This window comes from Acipenser ruthenus, chromosome 26, assembly GCF_902713425.1.
Source record: "Acipenser ruthenus chromosome 26, fAciRut3.2 maternal haplotype, whole genome shotgun sequence".
In the NCBI taxonomy this organism is placed as follows: Eukaryota; Metazoa; Chordata; class Actinopteri; order Acipenseriformes; family Acipenseridae; genus Acipenser; species Acipenser ruthenus.
In genome coordinates, this window is record NC_081214.1 from 10,801,170 (window position 1) to 10,825,671 (window position 24,502).

Sequence of the window (24,502 nt, forward strand, 5' to 3'; positions counted from 1 at the left end):
CCTCTGCTGGCAGCTTGGGTCCTAGGGCTGTGGAAGCCCCGACTTCCCTCTCTTTGGGCTGTGGACGCACCGACTCCTCCCTTTTGGGCTGTGGACGCACCGACTCCTCCCTTTTGGGCTGTGGACGCACCGACTCCCCCCTCTTGGGCTGTGGACGTTCGGGCTCCCCCCACCCAGGCGTAGGACGTTCGGGCTCCCCCCACTCAGGCATAGGACGTTCGGGCTCCTCCCGCTTGGGCTGTGGACACTCAGGCTCCTCCCGCTTGGGCTGCGGACACTCAGGCTCCTCCCGCTTGGGCTGTGGACGCTCTGGCTCCTCCCGCTTGGGCTGTGGACACTCTGGCTCCTCCCGCTTGGGCTGTGGACGCTCAGGCTCCTCCCGCTTGGGCTGTGGACACTCGGGTACTGGTGAGCTGGCATAGGGGCATCCCGACCAGTCGTGTCCCCCTTCCTCACATCGCCCGCACCAGCTTGGTGGCACCTCGGAGCAGTCCCTCCAGCGGTGATCCACCTTTCTGCACCAGATGCACCAGGGGAACAGGTTCTCTGGCTCCTCTGGCCGCTGTTGTGGTTGGGGCAGTGGGAGCAGCAGTCTACCTCCCCCTGCTGGTGGTGGAGACTGAGGCGACCCCTGCTCCTCCCTCTCCGGATGGACAGGGCAGCGGGCCACGTAGTGCTCACCTCCGCAGATGGGGCATAGTTGGGGTAGCTGTCCAAGTGGGTACCAGGGGCAGTTGGTGCTGGAATGCCCAGGCTCAGCGCAGCAGTAACACCCAGGCTGCTGTTCCTCCGGCTGGTGTTGTGGTTGCTGTTGCAGCTTTCCTTTCCCCGTTCTTTTCCTTCTCCCTACCTTCCTCCCTTGAGCTGGTTTCTCCTCCTCTTGGAAAGGGCAGACAACCACTGTGTGCCCGTATACTCCACAAGCAAGGCACCAGCCTTGGTCCTCCAGGGCCCCGAGGAGATCCTCCAGCTCACTGCAGCCGTCTCTCCAGCTATCCATTTTTAAAAAAATTTTTTTTTGATAAGTACCCTTTCTGGCCTGAGTCGTCATCCCACTTCTGACACCACGTGTCACAAAGATGGCCGGAGTGGGTGGCGTCAGACCAGAAAGGAATGCACAGACAGACGGTGGTGATGAGAAGCTGAGTGCAAATGGTAGCACTCAGTGTTTATTAACAAAGTAAAAGGTTTAACCCTTTGCGGTCCATTGTCGGACTGGGTCCGACATTGCAATTATTCCTCACAGGTCCTTTGTCGGACTGGGTCCGACATCATTATAGCAACGCAATAAACGGGTGTTTAGTCGTTTTTTCTCCGGAAAAAGCCGAGAAAACCATTCAATTGCCGAGTGGTAGCGACAGGAGCCGAGACAAGTCGAAAAAAAAAAAAAAAAAAAAAGGCGTATTTCATGAATAGTCATACATGGTATCAGGTATCAGATAATGGGCGTCCATAGTAAACAAGCTGGCTAAGTGCGTCAGCGCACTGAGACTATCATGGACATTTGCAGAGCTTTTTTCAGATGTTATAGTAATAAAATAATGACTTGGATCGCATTATTGAGGAGTTTGGTGATAAAACGAGTGATCTGGAGATGATCGATCGGTATGTACGACTATTATTATTATTATTATTTATTTCTTACACAGCTGAACGCTATAGCAAACAAAAGGCTGGGGCGGGCTGGAGATGCCTAGTGTGTGCTTTGTTGATATGCAGGGCCATTTAAACCCGTTTGACTGTGAAAAAAAATACTTTTAAACAGCGCGTATAAAATTAACTGCGCGTGTGAAAATTAATTAGACCTGGCGTGCCTGACGCGCGATTAATAAATGGACCGCAAAGGGTTAAACAGAACACAAAACAGGACACGGCACTTGTAGCCAAAGTAAACAGACAGACAAAACGAACTAACTCCCCCCTGCTTCTTTTTTGTTCCAGGATAAAACAAGTTCAGTGGTTCAGCTCAATCCATTAAGCTCTGGAATTAGTCTGCTTGTTGGACTCCCTCCAGGGTCTCAATGTCTAGTACTCCAATATTAATATGATCATATTGTGTTGAAAAGACTCAAACCGCCCTCTCCCTGTCTCTGTTCAGCTGAGCTCTCCACGGCTCCTCCCCTTGGCGGTGTGGGGAGGGTGCAGCAGGCTGCCTGCGGAGGGACTCAGGTTGCAGTGTTGAACGGTGAGCTCCCTGACACTACTGCTCTACTGTGTAAACTTGCATTTGTGAAACCAGCTACAAGAAACCAATAATGGCAACTAGTTATGTAATCTGAGGCCTTACTGCAATAACAATGGGTGACAAGTTTGCCCAAGTTGTGTCTTGTTTAACTTATCAACTTTATGAATCATCTTTGTAGGACTGACCCATATTTGCACGGCTCCAAATGTATGTTTAATAGATTGAACATTTGAACCTTGTCAGTCGTTTACTGTTTAAACTGTTTTCAGTGATAAAGTCAACTTGATTTGACAGTGCCTTATAGTAGGTACACGGCAGTAATCTCTGGTTTTATCAGTGCAGTTTCATTACAGGGGTGTCTAGATGATACTGACCATTTCACTGCCACATTGTTTCAATCTCTGGACACACCTTCTTCATATATCCATTTTACTTCATGTTTACAAATCATTCTGTCTCACTCCCATTTCTCATTTTCCTCTAGTTTTAGTTTTTCAGACTATTACTTTAAAGCCATAAGAAGTAGGATATACAACATGTAAACGTATCATTTGTGGTATATGGATTCCAATTCTTATTTTGTTTCTGTTTTTCATCACATCCTTGAAATGTATTTTTAACAAGTTTAAGCTCATCCCGGTTCATAGCAATATCTACGATGACAAGATGCTTCTGCGTGCTTCCCAGCTGAAAGCTGCATCGTGATTGGCTGGTTGAGTAATTGTATGATAATAACCAAGCGTTCCCTTTCAAGTACAAAATGCAACCATTACCAGTACCGGCCCAGGCCTGGTAACAGGAGCAAATCACTGGTACCCGTTCTGGCACAGAGTGGTACTGGCTTTGTAACCAGGACAAGTGGCATGCAGGTGAAGACCTGAAAAAGCCACTGGCAACTGCAAGCATGCACTGTTAAACAGACATGGGCTTCAAATTGCATGCTACTAGAATAATCTAGTAGCCTTCATTGTCAGTGAAGCAAAAAGCAGGCACAGCAACGGCAAATTCGACAGCACAGTGTAGCTAAAAAACCCTGAACACTAGCCGTGTCTCTGTAGCGCAAAAGCTGACGGAAAGACCAGACAGCTGCGCAGGTACCGTCTGTGTACAGATAACAAAAGACACCTATGAGAATCAAAGCTTCATAAAAATGATATATATAATATTTATGAAAAAAATAAATATATATATATATCTATGAAAAGGAGCTAGCACAAGTTATATTGCCTCACAAAGAGCCGAGCAGCAAGGGAGAGAGCATGGAAACTTAGACCCAACAAGGGACTGAATCTCAGGGAAGGAACAAGGCCGCGGAGGGGGCTTAATCAGTACCTAGGTTAAGAAAGAATTATATTTTAAAATAAAATTATTTCAATGATCATATATCAGTTTATTGCCTTAGTTTTGACGAGAACTCAGAGCTCACTCCTGTCTCAGGCGGGTTGAAAGAGAAAATGGTGCTGAGTCTTGTACATCATTCATCTTTATCTCCTGGGTGGGGAGACAATGTCTGACACACAAAGGGCATAAAGGAGCAGCTTTGATATGAAGTGCTCAGGTAATTCGGGCTCTAAGAGATTATAACCCATTCGGTAATGGTTACATTTTGTACTGGAAAGGGAACTGCACGTTTATCACTTTTGATTATATTTGTTATTTAACTGAAATGGTAATGTTGTTTATATTTTAGTCAGTGAATGTATTTTTGATGATTTCTTTATCTATGTATTTTACACTGAATACACTGCGTCAGAAGAGGCTTTTATTTTCTCTCCTGGTGAACCCTCCCGAGTGAATGTTGAGAAATGTGTTGCCCGGGTTGATTTATGAACCATGAGGTGTGATTCAAAATTTTAAAATAGTTGGCAGTAAGTTTAAAAATATAACGCTGCAATACGGACAACATGGGACACAGCAAAGATCATCTTTCTTGTAAACTTTGCAGGGGGTTCGCTTTAAATCCTTTGTTTGTTCTCCTATGATGTTAGAGTGACTAATGCTGTATCTCTCAACTCTACAGAGAGTGGGCAGGTGTTTGTGTGGGGCTATGGAATTCTGGGGAAGGGGCCCAACCTATCAGAGTCCAGGACCCCTGAGATGATCCCACCAACTTTGCTGGGCTGCTCAGATTTTAACCCCGACATTGCCGTGGTGCAGATCCGCTGTGGGCTAAACCTCTTTGCAGCCATAACAGGTGAGACAGATCTTATAATCGCAATCCAGAATATACTTCATCCAGTGGGGAAACTACTGCAAGACTGTGTTAATGCTAATATAACAACTAGTAAAGGTACTGTCATAAGGAGTTCAAGGTGTTAAGCAGTCTGGAGCTTGCTGGTTTAAATCCTGGCTGTGCCAAGTTGCTGATCTTGGCGGGGTTCTCATATAGAGAAGTGCATTGGCCTTCGCGCTCCTGCAGGCGAGGGAGATATAATCACCAGACTTGCAAAAAACTAAATATATGATAACCTATTAAGTGTGGTTTGGGGGGTGGAAGCTAGGCTCCCTTCTATCTTATCATCTCATTTCATTAATCAGATCTTTTTTTTTTAAGAAATTTAGTCGTTGCCAATTATTTTTATTATTTTCTCCCAATTTTTAGAATGGCCAATTATTTTTTAAACTCAGCTCACCGTTACCACCTCTGCGCTGACTCAGGAGGGCGAAGGCGAGCACACACTGTCCTCCGAAGCGTGTGCCATCAGCCAACAGCTTTTTTAAATACTGCGGACTCACCATGCAGCCACCTAAGAGCTACAGCGTCGGCGGACAACGCTGCTCTCGGGCAGCTTACAGGCAAGCCCGCAGGCGCCCGGCCAGACCACAGGGGGCGCGGTGAGCCGAGGACACCCTGGCTGACCAAACCCTCCCTCCCCCTGGGCAACACTCGGCCAATTGTGCACCGCCCCCTGGGAGCTCCCGTCCACGGTAGGCTGTGGAATAGCCTGGACTCGAACCGACGACGTCCAGGCTATAGAGCGCATCCTGCACTCCAGGCAGAGCGCCTTTACCGGATGCGCCACTCGGGAGCCCCCAACCATTAATCAAATCTACTCTAGTTAAACCATTAGTCACCCCTATGTAGTCTTCTTGTGTTTTTTTGTTCTGGTGTAAACCTAAGCGGATTGCTTGACTCACATCTGACTACTCTCATCAGCAAAATAAGCATTAATATGGAGTACTCGCAGCAACTCTCTTCCTCAGATTCAGAGGATTTTCAGGATTTCTTGTCTAGCAGAGCATTCTCCTGCAGCTTCAAACCAGGATGCGATCACCACCATTCTTCTCTCTGTCCGGCGTCTCCGTAAGTTCTGGAGAGGTGCTTCCCAACCGGGATACTTTATCTCTACCTGCCAGCCAAGAAGTTAATCTCTGCCAATCCAAGCGACTCTGTACTCCGGATGCATCTCCGGAGCGACTGTACTGGAAGGACTGGACGCTCAACAAGCTCAAGAAAAACCAGTTTTTCCACCCAAGAAAGCTCCCCAGCTGCGCTTGGTTGTTCAGCGGCTCCAGCCAGACAGCAGGCAGTCTGCACAGAGCAGAACATCCCCACAGCATTTAAAGTAATGCCAGACCATTCTTCTTTTCACCACCTGTTTGGGATATGCTGGGAAGGAAAGTTTTATTTTGCTACTCAGATAACTTCCGGCTGCCGCAGCAGCCTGAAGATATTCAGTACTCTCTCAGAAGCGTCATGCTGGATACTTCTTAACGCCTACCATGTTCCGTTTCTGCTCCACCTACTTGATGATTTTCTATTGATCTCTCATCCCTCAGATCCGCCAGCAGAAGCGATCACTAATCTTAAGAGTTTATTTTAAGAAGTTGGTATCCCGCTTTCAGAAGAAAAAACAATCAGCCCCCTTCATTCTCTGGAATTTGTAGGAATCATACTGGACACAGAATAGTTCAAAGCCAGCCTTCCCTTGTCTCAACTCAATCACATGTTTTCTTATCCAGAACTTCCAGATCAGTAAAACCATCAGGAAACATACACTGCTCTCTTTGCTGGGTCATTTCAACTTTGCAATTCGCATTATCCCCCAGCGGCGGACGTTTATATCTCGATTACTTTCTCTTGCATCGTCAGCAAAAAACTTGGACTCCTACATCAATATTTCATCAGAAGCTAGGAAAGACATTAAAATGTGGTCCACTCTTATTCAGCATTGGAACGGTCTTTCTATGTTCTATGATGATTATATTTCAACACCACACCACCTGGCTTTGTTTACGGACACCTCATTTTTGGGATTCGGAGGTCTCTTGAACAGTCAATGGTTTTCAAGTGTATGGCCTATGTAAATCGAAAGCCTATCACCGCATCAAAAATCCACAGCTCTTCTTGAAATTTACCCAGTAGTCGTGGCAGCTCAGCTATGGGGTCATCTTTGGTCTAAGAAATCAATATTATTTTACTGCGATAACATATCTACAGTGCATATTATCAACAAAGGCCGTTCCAATTCTCCTCTTATCATGCAATTAATATGGTGTCTAATATGGATTTCAATATCTAATAATTTTCTAATACAAGCTTGCCATCTGCCAGGCATCTGTAATAATGCAGCAGATGCTCTTTCTCGTTTACAGATTTCCAGATTTCATCGTCTGGTTCCTACAGCCCTGCCAACTCCAACAGCGACCCCCCCAGTTCAATCAGCTGATCTTCAACTAAACCCAGCTATCAGCAAACTACTTAATTCAAACAAAGGATTTTTTATATTGGGCTCCAGCTACAATCTCTTCCTATGCATTTAAAAAATGGATCAGCTTTGGCAAAGCCAATGTATTCAGTTTTCAAAAAAAAAAAAAAAAAGACTCTCCTCTATGCCCATATGCTTCCATGCAGAAGTATATTGCAGAGCGCAAACCCATGTCATCTTCTGACCCACTGTTCATAAATTCAAGCCGATCTGTTGTATCAAGGCATTGGTTCACTTCTCATCTCTCCACCTTGGTTTCCAGAGCAGGACTTCCCCCGCAAATCTACACTCCCCATTCATTCAGAATCAGGGCAGCCACATCAGCAGCAAGAACAAAAAATAACCAGCATCTAATCAAAAATATGGGGTGCTGGACCTCATCAGCAGTTGAGCTTACATTCGTTCTTCCCCAATCGAAATACCCTGTGCCCACCAGTCTATTGCTAGTATGTCCGGAGTGGAGACGACCTTTCCACCAGGGCCACCAAAGATTTCCCCCTAAAAAGGAAGGGGGGTTTTCCTTTCCACTGTGCAGCGTTAGTAGGGAGGAACTGACTAACCCCTTTGTCATGTTAAATGTTTTATTCTTGTATTAAATGTTTTCTCTTTTTCTTTGTTTTCTATTTGCATTGGCGGTTCTTTGTCTGTCTACACATGTAGGAGTGTTTAGTGGGGAGCCGGGGGTCCATCCTTTGTGAGGTTAGTGATCCACTTTCTCCAACCCTTTGTTAAGCTACGCTTCATTTACCTCTAAGGAGGAGGATTCTCCATGAGTCGGAGGGGACCCCCGGCCAAAACCCCACCTTTCAGCATCGCATGATCTTTTGTTCCTCTTTTTCAGGTTCTGAAGCCACTATTTATATATAAGCCCCCAAATGGCGGGACCCCTCTTCGTATGTCGGGTTTCCTCAGAGACAGTGACCCCTCTCCTGTTTGTCGGGTCTCTTCAGCGACGGTGACCCCTCTCCTGTTTGTCGGGTCTCTTCAGAGACAGTGACCACTCTCCTGTTTGTCGGGTCTCCTCAGAGATGGTGACCCCTCTCCTGTTTGTTGGGTCTCTTCAGCGACGGTGACCCCTCTCCTGTTTGTCGGGTCTCCTCAGAGACGGTGACCCCTCTCCTGTTTGTCGGGTCTCCTCGAGACGGTGACCCCTCTCCTGTTAGTCGGGTCTCCTCAGAGACGGTGACCCCTCTCCTGTTAGTCGGGTCTCCTCAGAGACGGTGACCCCTCTCCTGTTAGTCGGGTCTCCTCAGAGACGGTGACCCCTCTCCTGTTTGTCGGGTCTCCTCAGAGACGGTGACCCCTCTCCTGTTAGTCGGGTCTCCTCAGAGACGGTGACCCCTCTCCTGTTTGTCGGGTCTCTTCAGCGATGGTGACCCCTCTCCTTTTTGTTGGGTCTCTTCAGAGACGGTGACCCCCCTTCTATGTGTTGGGCCTTCGAAGAGGCGGAGACCCTCTCTTTATATGTTTTTATATGTACTAACTCCATGTTTCTTACTTTCTGGTTCACAAGCCTCTTCTTATGTCGGGTCATCTCAGAGACGATGACCTCTCTTCGTATGTCAGGTCTCCGACAGAGACCCCTGTCTTGTTTGTCGGGTCTCCTCAGTGACGGAACCCCTCTTCTATGTGTTGGGCCTTTGAAGAGGCAGAACCCCTCTCTTTATATGTTTCATCTCTTACTAACTCCATGTTGTTAAACATCACCTCGGGTGGCCTTGCTCCCGCCTCGTGACCTACAAAGGACAAAAGTCTAAGATGAATTTTGCCTACAAGTGTCAGCCAAAATGAAGCATTTACTACAGGGTATATTCATAGAAATGATGTGGTCTATTGCCACATTCTTTTTCCCGTGTATCGTATCATATGTAGGCCCACTTATGCAATTTTGCTAATTTTAGAGTAAGTTTATTTTGTCCTACTTTGCATTCATTTTTTTATGTGAGTTCCATCTTTAAACAATGTCACCTGTTAATGTCGCTCACATCTCGTAATGCTGAACAACGTACCGAACACTGATGTTTAGAGATGCCTGCCCAGTTCTGAATGCTGTCTGGATCATTTTGAATGACCTTTGCTGCTGCAACTGTGTTTGCCACTCCTCTTATTTTTGTGTCGTCTGCAAATTTAACAAGTTTGCTTACTATACCAGACTCTAAATCATTAATATAGATTAGGAATAGCAGAGGACCTATTACTGATCCCTGTGGTACTCCACTGGTTACCTCGCTCCATTTTGAGATTTCTCCTTTAATCAGTACTTTCTGTTTTCTACATGTTAACCACTCCCTAATCCATGTGCATGCATTTCCTTGAATCCCTACTGCATTCAGTTTGAGAATCTTTTATGTGGGACTTTGTCAAAAGCTTTCTGGAAATCTAAATAAACCATGTCAAATGCTTTGCAATTATCCATTGTCGATGTTGCATCCTCAAAAAAATCAAGCAGGTTAATTAAACATGATCTCCCTTTTCTAAAGACACGAAGCATGCATGTGTACTGTAATATGTTAATATGAAAAATAATACAATGGAATGAAGGGTGATGTGTTTTTTGGAGAATCTCTAAGCTGAGTTGACGTGTTTTGCAGATGGGGGTGAACTCTTTGGGGGAGAATATCCGAGGATGTCTAGGCATTGACAAGACTGATGATCAGTATTTCCCATGGCGGGTAAGAGAGCTACATACAAAAGGAGGCGTTATCTGATTGATCCCAGAACTTTGAAGTCAGTTTTTAAATAACCCACCCCAAACCCTCCCCACTCCCTGTGTAAAAATGTCTCCGACGCTCTGTTAACGCTGTGTGATGGGTCTCTCGTATTACAATACGGTAATACAATTCACATTTCTATAGTGCCAATGGATCCCAAGTGCTTCATACAAAAAAAAATTATAATATTTACAATTAAAATAAAGCGACAAAAAAAGATGGTTTTAATTATAGAACAAACTAAGATAAAAAGTTTGTTTGTAAAAATAAACAATGAAAAAAATCTAATTAAAAAATTTAATAAAATTGGAATTAAAAACTAAAATATACAGTTTAATTGTAAAATTTGAAAAACTAAGATAAAAACCTTAAAAATAAATAAATAAATTAATTAATTAATTAAAAACTTAGGTTAATAAAGCTAATTTATAAAAATGAGTTTAATCTAGATTTAAAAACAGTAAAGTCCCAGCTTCCCTGACAACAATGGGTAAATGATTCCATCATTACAGAGCTTTATAACAAAAAGGGATAGAGGTAGTGAACAAAAAAATGGAAACACCAATTTAAAGTCACTTAATAGGGCATTGGGCCACTGGTATCCCGCTCTGTAGAGTTCTCGACAGACCATTTTTGATGAAACTGGCTGCTCGCGCCCCAGGTTTAAATTTGCAGTCAATTGATCTGCAGTTGCTCACCTGTTTTGCCTTGCACTTTGAAATAATGCACGGATATCACAATCCTGGAGTATGCGCTTCCGCCCCCTATTGTCCTTTGCTGATGATGTCTTTCCCTCAGAGTTCCATGCCAACATCACCTTAGACACTGTTACTCGTGAAACATCAGCAAGTTCAGCTGCCTTGGTCACTGAAGCTCCTACCAGACATGGCCCAACAATCACCCCTCTTTCAAAGTCACTGAGGTCTCCTCTTGCAGCCATGCTAGCCATGATTATAGGCAACCAGGCCTGTCCAACATTTTTATACATGACCCTAAGCATGCTGGGATGTTATTTGCTTAATTAACGCATGAGCCACACCTGTGTGGAAGCCCTTGCTTTCAATATACTTGGTGTCACTCATTTACCTAGGTGTTTCCATTTTTTGTTCTCTACCTGTACATGTTCACTTTTCTTAGTTGTAGTCAGAACTCTAGCAGCAGCATTGTGAACGAGCTGCAAGCGAGACAAAGCACGGCTCAGAAAACAGCAACAGAGCATTGCAAATCAATCCTAGATGACACAAAGGCATGCACTAGTCTTTCAGCATCAGGCACACAGATAATGGCCCGGAATATCAAACTTTTCCGACCGTCTGGGACAGCTTTTGTGTCTTAACTTTCCAACTGTTTTTCGTGTTCTGAGCAAAATAAAAAATGGCCAGGAAGGATGAGAACAGTTGCAAAATCCCAATTCCAACAGCATGAGGAATGTTATGCAAATAAAGTGGGTACCTAACATACCCCCCATGCAAAAATCAAAAGGGTTGATGTGGGTGGAGTGACCCTTTGACTATACTAATGGTGACAGATCCCAATGTGCTGCTAGGGATTGCTGCGAGTTTAGAGGATGAAAGAGATAATGAAGCTGCATAAACTCATTCCCGTATGGAGTGGCAGACAACTCAGACATAGAATTGATTTTAAGATTTTACTATTAACCTATAAAGCCCTGAATGGATTAGCACTTAGCAATTTGCAGGAGCTACTGACTGCGTATCTTCCGAAATCGCACTCTTAGATCCCAGGAAGTGGGGCTGCTGGTTATTCCTAGGGCCAATAAAACGAACACGGGAGGAGGTAGGGCTTTTTCTTTAGAGCTCCTAAACTATGGAATGCTCTGCCTTCATTCGTCAGGGAAGCTGGGACAGTTGCAATTTTTAAGTCAAGACTGAAAACATACTTTTATAAAATGGCATTTTTGTCTTAGTGGGTTTTAATGTAACTTATATGCTACTTTTTAAAACTTTTTTTATTTTAATCTGTTATTTGAATATGTTTTGATTTGTGGCAGATATGTCTGGGAACTTTTACAGAATACATTTACAAAATAACATTAAAATGAGCTTTCTACTTTACTTTGTTTTATTTCTCTGTCCTGATGTACTTGCATAATGTTCTATTAAATGCATCTTCTCTTCTTTCTCTGTATCTCCTGAAAGTGACGTCATTTGCATCAAACATATAGGTTCCTCGTTTTAACCCTTTGCAGTCCATTTATTAAGTGCGTGTCAGGCACGTCAGGTCTAATTTATTTTCACACGCGCAGTTAATTTTAGACACGCTGTTTAAAATGTATTTTTTTCCACAGTCAAACAGGTTTAAATGGCCCTGCATATCAACAAAGCACTCACTAGGCTTCTGTAGCCCCGCCACACCCTTTCTTTCGCTATCGCTTTCATCTATGTAAGAAATAAATAATAATAAAAATAATAGTCATACATACCGATCAATCATCTCCGGATCACTCGTTTTATCACCAAACTCCTCAATATTGCGATCAAAGTCATTATTTTATTACTATAACATCTGAAAAAAGCTCTGCAAATGTCCATGATAGTCTCTGTGCGCTGACGCACTCAGCCAGCTTGTTTACTATGACCGCCCCGTTATCTGATACCTGATACCATGTATGCCTATTCATGAGATACGTTTTTTTTTTTTTTTTTTTTTCCCGACTTGTTTCGGATCCTGTCATTCCCACTCGGCAATTGAATGGTTTTCTCTGCTTTTTCCGGAGAAAAAACGACTAGAAACCCGTTTTTTGCGTTGCTATAATGATGTCGGACCCAGTCCGACAAAGGACCTGAGAGGAATAATTGCAATGTCGGACCCAGTCCGACAATGGACCGCAAAGGGTTAAATACTGAATAGTTATTCTGCCACCTTTATGTAAATTGTACCCATTCTACCTGTCGGAAAACATCAGAAAAGTTTTTTGGAAACAGCTTTTGGGATAAGAGTCTGGTTAAACAGAAGGGTTCGGACTGTAGAAAGACACTTGATATTTCCTGTCCAACCACTCTCTGCTTGACCCTCTCCAATCCGGCTTCCGCTCTGCTCACTCCACTGAAACCGCCCTCCTGTCTGTCACCAACTCACTTAAATGTGCCCGAGCTGCCTCTCTCTCCTCTGTCCTAATTCTCCTCGACCTCTCTGCTGCCTTTGACACTGTTGATCACTCTATTCTACTATCATCTCTTGCTGACCTGGGGATCTCTGGCACTGCTCTGGCCTGGTTCTCCTCCTACCTCTCCAACCGCACTTACCAGGTAACCTGGCGTGGAGCAACCTCCACACCTCACCCTCTCTTAACTGGAGTCCCCCAAGGGTCAGTCTTGGGTCCTCTCCTGTTCTCTCTCTACACCCGCTCCCTGGGCCCCCTCATCGCATCCTATGGTTTCTCATACCATTTCTATGCTGATGATGCTCAGATTTTCCTCTCCTTCCCCACCTCTGACTCCACCATCTCCTCCCGTATCTCTACCTGTCTGTCTGCTATTTCCTCCTGGATGCACTCGCATCACCTCAAACTCAACCTCTCTAAATCTGACCTCCTTTTCTTTCCCTCCTCCTCCCCCTCCTCTGATCTCTCTATCTCTGTTCCTCTGGAATCTACCACACTCTCTCCCTCTTCCTCCGCTAAGAACCTTGGAGTCACCCTGGACCCCTGCCTCTCTTATTCCCAGCACATCTCCACTCTGGCACGCACTTGCCGATTCTTCCTGAGCAACATCCGAAGAATCCGACCCTTCCTCACTAACTATGCTACCCAGCTCCTGGTCCAGGCCCTGGTACTCTCCCGCCTAGACTACTGCAACTCCCTCCTGGCTGGCCTCCCTGCGTCCGCCACCCGTCCGCTCCAGCTCATCCAGAACTCTGCTGCCCGCCTGGTGTTCTCTCTGCCTCGCTTCGCCCACGCTACTCCACTACTCCGCTCGCTCCACTGGCTCCCGATCACCGCTCGCATCCAGTTCAAGACTCTTGTACTAGCCTACAGATGCCTTGACCAGTCTGTACCCAGCTACCTCCAGACCCTCATCTCTCCCTACACCCCCACTCGACCTCTCCGCTCCGCCTGCACTAGAAGACTAGCTCTACCACCGCTACGCTCCCCTGCCTCCAAAGCCCGCTCCTTCTCCACCCTTGCTCCGCAGTGGTGGAATGACCTTCCTACAGATGTCAGGACTGCCCAGTCCCTGACCACATTCCGGCACCTCCTTAAGACCCACCTCTTCAAACAGCACCTGTAGAACTCCTCTGTTTGTATCCTGGGACACTATCACCCTTCATGTAAATGTGCTTTATTTTGCTCTTATCAGCCCCCTATTTTACTGCATTTAATCCTGTACTTCAGAATACTGTAATCTGCCAAGTTTTTAACCTGTAGTACTTTGTATTTAATCACATCCTGATGTAACTATCACTATTTAATCATATCCTGATGTAACTATCACTATTACCTGCTGTATTATTGAATTGTGGTTTGTCAAACTTGTACTTTGCTTGAACAAAAGTTATTGTATTTCTTGCTCTTATTGTATTACTTGTATTGTAACGCTTGAAATGTTTTTGCTTACGATTGTAAGTCGCCCTGGATAAGGGCGTCTGCTAAGAAATAAATAATAATAATATTTAGGGCCAATATGTCTGTTATTATTTAATAAGTCATATGTGTAAAATGGTGACACCCTACAACACAGTATTATAAATCTCAAACACAAAGACACAGGGACTGCTGTTTCACACTCTGAGCTTGACCGGATCCTAGTAGCTCATTGATCTCAAACACAAAGACACAGGGACTGCTGTTTCGCATGGTAACCCAATCTTTCCACACCCAACTCCACAATGTCCACTGTTCTGTAGTGATTTTACACACAGTATTCTTTTATTTCCTGTTTAAATTCTGTATTTACCTTCTTAGCAACGGTTATTGAAAGTAAACGAGTCCAGAGGTAGATTGAGTCTGTCTCTCTGTTTGCCTAACACACTTCCATTTTTGCATAGATCTAGGAAGAAACTTTCTAGGATCAGATTAGTGAGATTCAGAATGTGTCTGACCCCTAGTTAAAACATTACGTTTTGTGTCTAAATACACGCTTATTCAATTGTGATGACAGTTGTTAAGGCCTTTCTATTGGACAACATATATTTTTAAATGAGCATACATTAGCTGCAAGCCAAGGTGATTACTGTCATGATACTTGTTTTAATTGGGTTAAAATGTTTTAATGTGAATTTCTATAAAAAATGTCTGTCTTATTTTGTAACTGTTTGTTGTTATTTTGTGAATGTGTTGTGATTGAGCGCCCCCTGGTGTGTTTCAGGTGACAGTGCTGGGGAAGGTGGTGGATGTGGCCTGTGGAGTGGATCACATGGTAGCTCTGGTCAAATCCCTGGTCTGAGTGCCCAGTACATGCTTGCGACTGACCCTGCTCCAGCATGCACTGAGAGGGGAGACGAGCTTCAGCTTCCCCCAGCTCTAGCCCTGTTAATGATCACTGCTCTGACAGACAGCCAAGAATTCAATCCCAGAATAACATGTTTCATCATCCATACCTATTAAACAGTCAACAGTGTGGAATTGAGATCAACTGAAAGAAACTGCATGAATTCACAGTGACAAGCGTTAAGACGTTAAGTCTTCAATGTTGAAATGTTTGGCATTGAATTTAAGTTTCTTTTGGTAGTCCCAAAATGTTTTCCAAATAGAGCAAAACCGTGATAAATTCTGATTTTACAATCACTTCTGTTTTCCAAAAGAGTTTTACAAGCTTGTTTATCAAACCTTTAATGGCCAAGATATAGCCTTCAATACCTTTGAAATCAGTTCCTAAAGAAGTAGGGCAGCATATACTACAGTCACAGGCGGTGAAATAGCTTGTATGAAATGCGCAGTTAAACATTTAGGCAAGTTTTGGGTAAGTGGATCTCAAGGTACACCCTGAAGAAGTGGCGAGGAATGTCTGTCAAGTTGAGCACAATTGATGGTGCTGATGTGTGTTCTGACTCATCTGTTTGTTATTATATCATAGATGTAATCTCTGATTGAAAATGAAATTAAATATATAAACATTACATACAGAATAGTACAAAATAAGAGATGGAAATGCAATGTTTAATCACAATGTGATGGGCTCCAGATACACTGTGTACGACTGCATTCACTATATTCCCTGCCCAGGGGAATTCATTCCCAGCAGGGAAATAGGAGACGCAGCAGCCCTTCTTATCCTCACTGGGTAGTATTAACATTATTTAAGTTATTGAGAATGTCAGATTCCTGGGATAGGGGTGTCTGTCCATTCATCCACATCATGGCACACTTACATTTTTGTATATATCTGTAGTATCACTGATCACATTGTGTTTAAACATGTCATTGCTAATTGTTTTTCTATAGTATTCTGTACATACTATTGATATGTCATGATCTAAATTTCTATTTAAATAAAAATGGCTGGCGGCGCTTAGAAAAAGCAGGGTCCTGATTTCCTTTCACTGTCGTACTAAATACCATTTAACAGCACAGACTTGAACAGAAATCACAATGAAGGTCACAGAGGACTGGACTCATACCTTTAAGCTTTAGTGTGCTGTTTCGTTATTGCTGTAAGCTTCCTAATGAGAGAGAAAACACAGTAAAAACCTTACGAGGTAAGTCAGACCTGTCAATGGGGCTACATTTAAGCAGTAGAATCTGAGGAAGAGGGCTTTACTGTGTGGTAAGGCTCACCTCGTGCTGTTAAAAGCCCAGAGCTGAAGGCGACAGCGACTAACAGAACGAGAAGGGACTTACCAGACAATAATGCCATCTTATGTGGGTTCTATTGCTATTAGAAAATAGTTTATGCAGCACTAGTTTTTGTTGCTAATAAATAAACGTTTTTTCTCAATATTCCATGAATAATGTGGTTTGCTCAGAATTGCAGGGTCTGGTAGCCTTCATGCTTCATCATCCCATGAAACCTCCTGAATAAACTTACATACCCTACTGAATTACATACCGCTTTGTAGTTTTCCATATACTTCATGAAAAACTGTATAAAATTGAAAACTGGCATTTCAAAATCTGAAATGAAATACTGTACTACTACTATGGCTTCTGATAGACTTTAACATCATGTAATCAAGAAACTATAAAATGATATCGTAAAATAAAAGATCAACATTATTTTCATTATTTTTAATTATGTCTCAATACTAAAATGGTGATGCAAAACTTTTGGCCCGAGCTGTAGACCGCTTGAACGTGTAGGACAGCGAGGAAGCAGACTGTCTGCATTGACAGCATTTAGAGAGCGTGTGCGGAGATTTTCTTTCATCAAGCAGAAAAAAGGTAAAACAATTGAATACTGTATTTCCCGGTGGATTTATTTGAAACTGTTTAATCACCTTCAAGGTCCTTTACCAGAAAGTAAAGCCCTTGTATTGACCATTCAGCTTAAAGGAAATCCATTTTCGAATAAGCATTTGACACGTGTGGTTTAAATGAGTGTGTTGCCAGTGAGCTCATAAAGCTGTCTTTCTTTGGACTTGTTTTCAGGGTTAAACCATAGTTAAGCCAGTTTATGTGGAACATGCATTTGCATTTGATTGTGCTTGTTTACAATGTGATTAAAATGTAATGTTTTTAAACCTGCGGTCAATACACTTTTAATGGCTAATAAATGTAAACCAGAAATGTTCATGATTCTGTGGCAAACTCAGAAAAATCAGTTTCTAGAAACATATGTAGTTGTAGTTAACTGGCAAACAGTAAAGCAGAATTTATTTATAATTTTTGTTTGGCACAAGTTTATGCTTTTTTTCATTCTTCACACCTCTAGTTAAACAGACTTTAAAAAAACTAATTCAAATAGTACAAGCTGGTTTGATATAGTTTGACAGGGCAGTGTACAAAATGAACTCCTTACAATGTTTTATAAAGTAGCTAAAACCATACATTCAGAATCTAGCAGCAACACTGTTTCTCAATTACTTTTCTGAATGCATTCTAAATGTTTTTTTCATAAGACTGGTAATGTGCTGGTGAACACATTGCAGAGGTGAGAGAAACACTTGGTAGAGGAGCATGTAGATCAGGGCTGTGCAGATACTCTCATTGGTATTTGTTTTAAGTTGTTAGATATTAATTCAATGGAATACAATGTGTAATTTACTCAACACGGAACACAGCCTTTCAGGGGTTACGCAGCAGCTGAGTACCAATCAGTAACATTATGACAGTGTGATTTATAGAACCTGCTGTGATCAAATTAAAACCACTCATAGGTTATATGCAAGTATTTATCTTGCATTTCTTTGATCCCTTTGATATGCTTGTTTCCTTAGAAATCGGTGTGGGATTATATCCTTGCCAGATGTAAGCTTTGAGTTTCCCAGGTTGCAAACTGAGGTGAAGGAAAGGTCACATGTATGTGACACGCCAGTTACATTTGCTGGTTTTGCAAAATATTTTTATTTTCATATAGGTTTGTTTGGTTTCATTTAACACCTGCTGCTTAGATTTAAAAATTTAAAATGGGATTACTCTGAAACAGTATCGGCACGCTCCTAATAGAAATTATATTTGCCACTTTTGTGGAGGAAAGTGCTATCTGGAAGGTGTAGGTTTGTTCACACCAGGTTTGTTTGTTGGTTTCAAATGGTCAAACCCAACTGGTACCATTATTAACATAAGAGCATAATTTACAAACGAGAGGAGGGTATTTGGCCCTTCAATGCTAGTTCCTAGCAGCTGATTGATCTCAATACCTAAGCATCAACAACATGGCTTGGTAACCATTCCACTCCATACCATAAGTAACCTATTCTCTGTTTTTTTTTTTTCTCTCTGCTCAACAAGATATGGTTTCGAATGGTGGCTAGAGAGGAGGCACTTCTTCACAGAGAAAAAAATATAATGAACTGCTTAACCCCCAAGCAAATTCAGAATGTTAACTTCTAGATATTACCAGCAAGCATGATTCTACGAATCCAAACAGACTATAACAAGTCCAGTGTGAACAAGGCCTAAGTTTTGTTTTAAATCCGTGCATATCTGCCCCATTATATTTTCTATATCCTAGATTCCTCCAAAATCCATGTCTGTTTGACAAGTCTGAGTTCTGTTTGTGGTTAGAAGTTCAGTCAGTGGCTCCTATTATTTTTGTCTTCTGTAGTGCAGGCTTCCAGCCTTGTGTGAAAGTGCGGGCCTAAAGCCTCAGTCTATCTTCTCTGTGCTGTCCCCCGATATAGGCCAGGAGGGAGCAAACATCAGAAAACAAAACAAGGCATTTTCAGCTAATAATTATTTTCCTAACCTCCATTCCCCAAAAGGAGAATGAATAGTTAATCAATTTGGTTCCTGTCACAGGGGGGAGCAAGAAATAGAAAATTTTTCTTTTAGATTTTAACAAAAGTAAAAAATATAAAGCTCTTTTTTCACCGGCCAGCTGTCACAACAGAACGTTTATAGTTCAGGCCGATTAGCAGTCAGTCCCCACCCTCCTTTAACACAATCCAGAAAGGGACCAGACAGTCAAGGCTGCTAAAAAAGAGTCAAGTAGGCCTTGTTGCCAGCCATGGAAACTATGTGAGGCCAGAGAGAGAAAAAACACTATAGTAATGCTAGCTTTGGAGCAAGGTGGTGGGTTGGCACAGTCCTTGCGAGGGGAGGCAAGAGAAGGAGTGGGTCTTTTCTCCACTCCACTGTTCAGTTTTTTCTCGATGGCAGCCCTCTGTCCGATCCTGGCACTTCGAGTTCTCCGGACACAAAGCTGCGGCTGTGTGAGGTGGGGGGTATTTTGGGGAAGAGGGGGACACCGAATACCAATCCCTTCCCTGTCACTGCCCCCCTCCCTCGTTGGTCCTCAAGGCTCCAATCACACTCTGGATGTTCTCTTCTGGAACCTAACAAAAGAAAAATAAGAACATATTGAGAGGCTTTGGAGTAACAGTCTGCTAACGGCAACAAACCGCATTCTGAACACCACTGTGCTGTTCCAATGGTTAATCTCACCTCCCTCTGCAAGCAGGTTCATTTAAGAACATAAAAGTTTAGAACGAGAGGTCGTTCGGTCCATGTAAGCTCATCTGGTTCCTAGAAGCTGATTGACATCAAAACTTTTGTCCAGTTGGGGTCTTAAAGGATCCAAGTTCTTCTGCCTCAACAACAGGACTAGGTAACCCATTCCATCCCCTCACCACTCTGTAAAGAAGTGTCTCCTTCCTTCTGTCCTAAATCTACCTCTGGTCCTAGTTTCTTTTTTTGTTGTTTGTTTGTTTGTTTTCATAAAAATGTAGTTGTCAGCAATTAATTTCACCCCACTTTTCTCCCAGTTTGACATATCCAATTCTATTTTAAGCTCAGCTCACTGCTACCACCCCTGTGCTGTCTCCAAAGCGGCGAAGACGAACACACGCTGTCTTCCGAAGCGTGTACCGTCAGCCGACCGCTTTTTTTCACTCTGTCAGAGGACAATGTAGCTCTGGGCAGCCTACAGGGGTCGCTGGTGCATGGTGAGCTGAGGACACCTTGGACACATGTATTGCCCAGTTGATTTATGATCCACGACATGTAATTTTAAAAGGGTCAGCAATATAACTCTTGACAGTAACAACACGGTTCACAGCAAAGGTAACGTAATGAGTTTTTTGTAACACCTTTAATTTTTAATATGTTTTGACAACACTTTATAGAACTGGAAGGTGACTATGAAACCGTACGCTTCACAATTACTTTTACAATCACATGACGTGTGATGAGTCTACCTGTTTAGTCGAATAGAAAGTGACAGTTGACCTCAGTGATCTGTTCCGTGCTACGCATACTGGTGGATGGATACAAGTTTAACAACTATCTAGATATTCTGAATGTATAGATCCAGTTGTTTGTCCCAGTTCAACATCCTGTTCCACTGGTCCTTCTCTTGATCTCATTGGCAAGGTTGGAATTTAACCAGCATGGTCACTCCTCCTCCTCCTCCTCCTCCTCCTCCTCCCCTGCTGTATGACTCAGCCTGATTCTCCTTACTCTAATAAGAGTGAAGGACTGCCCCTGATTATTAACAGTACCCCTCCTCACACAAGGCTGCCCCGCTCTGGACTGATTTCAGGAATCAGGAGCTGGAGAGAGTGTCCTCAGGTCACTGCACACCAGCGACCCCTGTGGTCTGACTGGGCGCCCGCGGGCTTGCCTGTAAGCTGCCCAGGGCTGCGCTATCCTCCGACGCTGTAGCTTTGGGTGGCTGCATGATGAGTCTGCAGTGTGTAAAAAAGCGGGCGGCTAACGGCACATGCCTCGGAGGACAGCGTGCGTTCGTCTTAGCCCCTCCCGAGTCAGCGCAGGGATGGTAGTAGTGAGCTGAGCTAAATAAAATAATTGAAACCTACTAAATTGGGGAGAAAATAACAATAAAATAATAATTGGCGACTACTAAATAAAAATAAAAAAGAATTGCCAAGCTTCATGACCATTTGATAAGCGATGTGTTTAAAAATGTGAGTGTGTGACATACAGACAGATAGATGAACGGGTAGACAAACAATCCCTATATTCCCAGAATCTGATGTCATCAATAACTCATTCTAAATAATATTAATAAGTACTGCCCTGACTCATGAGTAAATCCTTTACCAGCTTTGTAAAAACGGAACTGTGCGATCACATTTCTCCATGCAGAATGTTTATGCTGTTCTATGTTGTGAAAATAAATAAATGGTGTTTGTTTTAAAACATATTTTTGGTTGTACCATTAATTTACTAAGAGTATGGCTCTACCTCTGCTACGCTCCCCTGCCTCCAGAGCCCGCTCCTTCTCCACCCTTGCTCCGCAGTGGTGGAATGACCTTCCTACAGATGTCAGGACTGCCCAGATCCTGACCACATTCCGGTGCCTCCTTAAGACTCACCTCTTCAAACAGCACCTGTAGAACTCCTCTGTTTGTATCCTGGGACACTATCACCCTTCATTTAAATGTGCTTTATTTTCCTCTTATCTGCCCCCTATTTTACTGCATTTAATCCTGTACTTCAGAATACTGTAATCTGCCAAGTGTTTAACCTGTAGTATTTTGTATTTAATCATATCCTGATGTAACTATCACTATTATCTGCTGTATTATTGAATTGTGGTTTGTCACACTTGTACTTTGCTTGAACAAAAGTTATTGTATTCCTTGCTCTTATTGTATTACTTGTATTGTAACACTTAATGCATTTGCTTACGATTGTAAGTCGCCCTGGATAAGGGCGTCTGCTAATAAATAAATAATAATAATAATAATAATAATAATAATAATAATAATAATAATAATAATAATAATAATAATAATAGCAAGTTTTGTCACAGTTGGAAAAGTGGTTCTCCAGATATATGCCAACATGTAAGTGTGACGTGCAGACGGACGGATGTTCTGACAGACAGACAGACAGCCCCCTATGTCCCCAGGATATGGTATGATCAATAATTTAGGTTAAATAATGTTAATACCAATTTCATGACAATTGCATTAGCGTTTTTTCAGATAGTAGAGAAATCATACCACCTTCACTATATCCCTTTTGCGGGTGGTTTCATCTTACCCTGAATGGAAAGGGCTTCAAAAATGGTATATTCTTTTACCTGTGTGTCATTCATGTAATTGGGTTTCCAATTGTCTTTTTATCTGTTTTTCATCAAGTCATTGCGTTGTGATGCACTGGCTAATTGCTACTGTGTCTTCATAGTAGTACAAGCCAGCCGCATCTAGTGAACACCTACTGTGTATCGCCAGAAATAAAAGGAAGCTTTATCCTATGTACACAAGACAGCACTAATCTAGCCTGTGTTACTCATTGAATAAATCTACAGTCTAAAAGAAACAGTGTTTGAGTGACTGCAATAAGAACCACTCACAATGATTGCAAACATCATGCATAGATAAGGTTCTATAAAAACAAATATTTTCTTTAATAATACATTTCTTATCGGCTAATATCCAATTATGTATGTTCTGCATTATTCTATATTATTGTTTCTGCTTACAGTAGATCATCATTTACCAGACTTAACTAGTGGAACATTTCTTTACAAAATCAGTTTCAGGAGAGACAGAAATGACCGCTGCACTTCTATTACCATTACTGTATACAGTAAAAAATAAACTGTTTGATCGTTTAAGTTTTGGAAGATGATACAGACCACACACTTTGACATTTACAGTTGGTGCACAGCTGGATTTTGTGATTCCATTCAGGTGGTCTCCAAATTTAACTATTTCACTGCAACTTTGTTTTAACCCCTGGAAACATCAATGACTCTGTTTCACATATCCATTTTACTTCATGTTTATAAACCATTCGATCTGAAATGACATTCCTTTTAAATTAAGCCCTGTGAAAGCTTTGTTTTGTTCATAGAAGTTCTAGTTTTAAAGTGTAATGTTTCAATACAGCAATGGTTTTGGTGCCGCAGTGAGACAGGTCCCTTGAGGTTTTACACAAGCAAGCCAACTAGCTGAAATCAATTGTATTATTGATCACCAATTAGATAAAATGTTAATTTAAAAATAGTTTGGAAACAAAGGTTATTATTTTGAACTTCATGGAATCAATAAACAAATTGTGTTGTAGAAAGACTTAGTACACCCCCTGTTTACAAATCAAACGCAAAATTGGTTCTGAAAAAAAAACTAAATAATTCCAGGAAATCCTACCTCATATATATTGCCATTATTTCATACGTTTTAGATTTTAATTTATGGAAAAACGCACACATTATGGTAAAGGTGAGTTTGATTTTTGAACGGTATTTTATTTGAAGCTGTTAGGAAAGAGAATGTTGAAATACTTAAATGAAACTTAATAAATTAATGACAAAATATTTTTAATGTCAAAACATTGACTGTCACAATAGGGCGTTTGATTTTATAATCACGCATTGCCACTGTGCGAGAGTTTATTAGTAGATGGAAAACATTGGACGCGAGTGTGAACATGAGAATGCTTATTGAAAATTTTCCAAAAAAGAATATTGGGTTTTTTGGTAAATTCTTTAGCCCGGTTTTGAAAGTTAACAGCAGCGCCATTCATTAGGTTGTGTTAGCATTATTACAAAAAAAAAAAAAAGATGAATTATGTGTTTAATAATTCAGATTATGTGCATATCACATGTTTAATCTGTTGTGTATACTGGGCCAAAGCCGGCTCAGGTCTGTGCTCAAGTGTAAACGGGTGACTCAGATGATAAGAATCTTCTAATCCGATCGACTCCGAGCTGGTTCTGGTTGTAAGTATAAACGCACTAACAGAATGGGGAGGGTATGGAATGGGTACCTAGTCATGCTGAATCACTGCAATCCTTTACAACCCGACTTCAATCAGCTACAAGGAACTGGATAAGTACTGGTGGGATGAAGGGCCTTTTCTTATATTCTTATGATATAAATATTCAGCTGATCCTGTGTTAAAACCTCTTGTTGTAGGTCTGTGTGGGGAAGGCTGAAAAAGAAAACGCAATATCTGAGGCAGCTGCAACAGGAAGACTCAAACTGGTGGTATTTGGATGTAACACTCACGAGAGCATGGTCGAACTTGAAGGTGCTGATGTAGTAGGCAGGAATGTCAGCGGCAGCCAGGGATTCAGATATCTGAGCCACGATCCCACACTCATCTGAGAGAGAGACAGAGAGGCAGACAATCACACACGATCCCACACTCATCTGAGAGAGAGACAGAGACACACGATCCCACACTCATCTGAGAGACAGGGATAGGCAGACAATCACACACGATCCCACACGCACCTGAGAGACAATCACAAAACAGACTTTCAATGAAGAATTAGGAGTATAGCGATACAATAGTCAGGATACAATACATATTAAACAGGCTACAATATGATATTACAGTACATGTGATGGTCCTCATGGGG

The 24,502-nt window shown here is 42.4% G+C and overlaps 2 protein-coding genes across 2 annotated transcripts in view; one reads left to right on the plus strand and one right to left on the minus strand.

The window, feature by feature from the left end:
• The window catches only part of LOC117430442 (RCC1-like G exchanging factor-like protein), a 66,160-nt gene extending 51,021 nt beyond the window's left edge, over positions 1 to 15,139 (plus strand). The window contains exons 8-11 of the mRNA XM_059000947.1: positions 2,104 to 2,189; positions 4,210 to 4,396; positions 9,498 to 9,566; positions 14,933 to 15,139. Of these exons, the coding sequence (XP_058856930.1) occupies positions 2,104 to 2,189; positions 4,210 to 4,396; positions 9,498 to 9,566; positions 14,933 to 15,010 (420 nt within the window). The 3' untranslated portion in view covers positions 15,011 to 15,139. The remainder of the gene's footprint in view (positions 1 to 2,103; positions 2,190 to 4,209; positions 4,397 to 9,497; positions 9,567 to 14,932) is intronic.
• Positions 15,140 to 17,340: 2,201 nt separating this feature from the next.
• LOC117430784 (cytosolic arginine sensor for mTORC1 subunit 2) overlaps positions 17,341 to 24,502 on the minus strand; it is a 68,306-nt gene continuing 61,144 nt past the window's right edge. The window contains exons 8-9 of the mRNA XM_034051258.2: positions 24,147 to 24,241; positions 17,341 to 19,499 (exon numbers count right to left, since the gene is read on the minus strand). Of these exons, the coding sequence (XP_033907149.1) occupies positions 19,434 to 19,499; positions 24,147 to 24,241 (161 nt within the window). The 3' untranslated portion in view covers positions 17,341 to 19,433. The remainder of the gene's footprint in view (positions 19,500 to 24,146; positions 24,242 to 24,502) is intronic.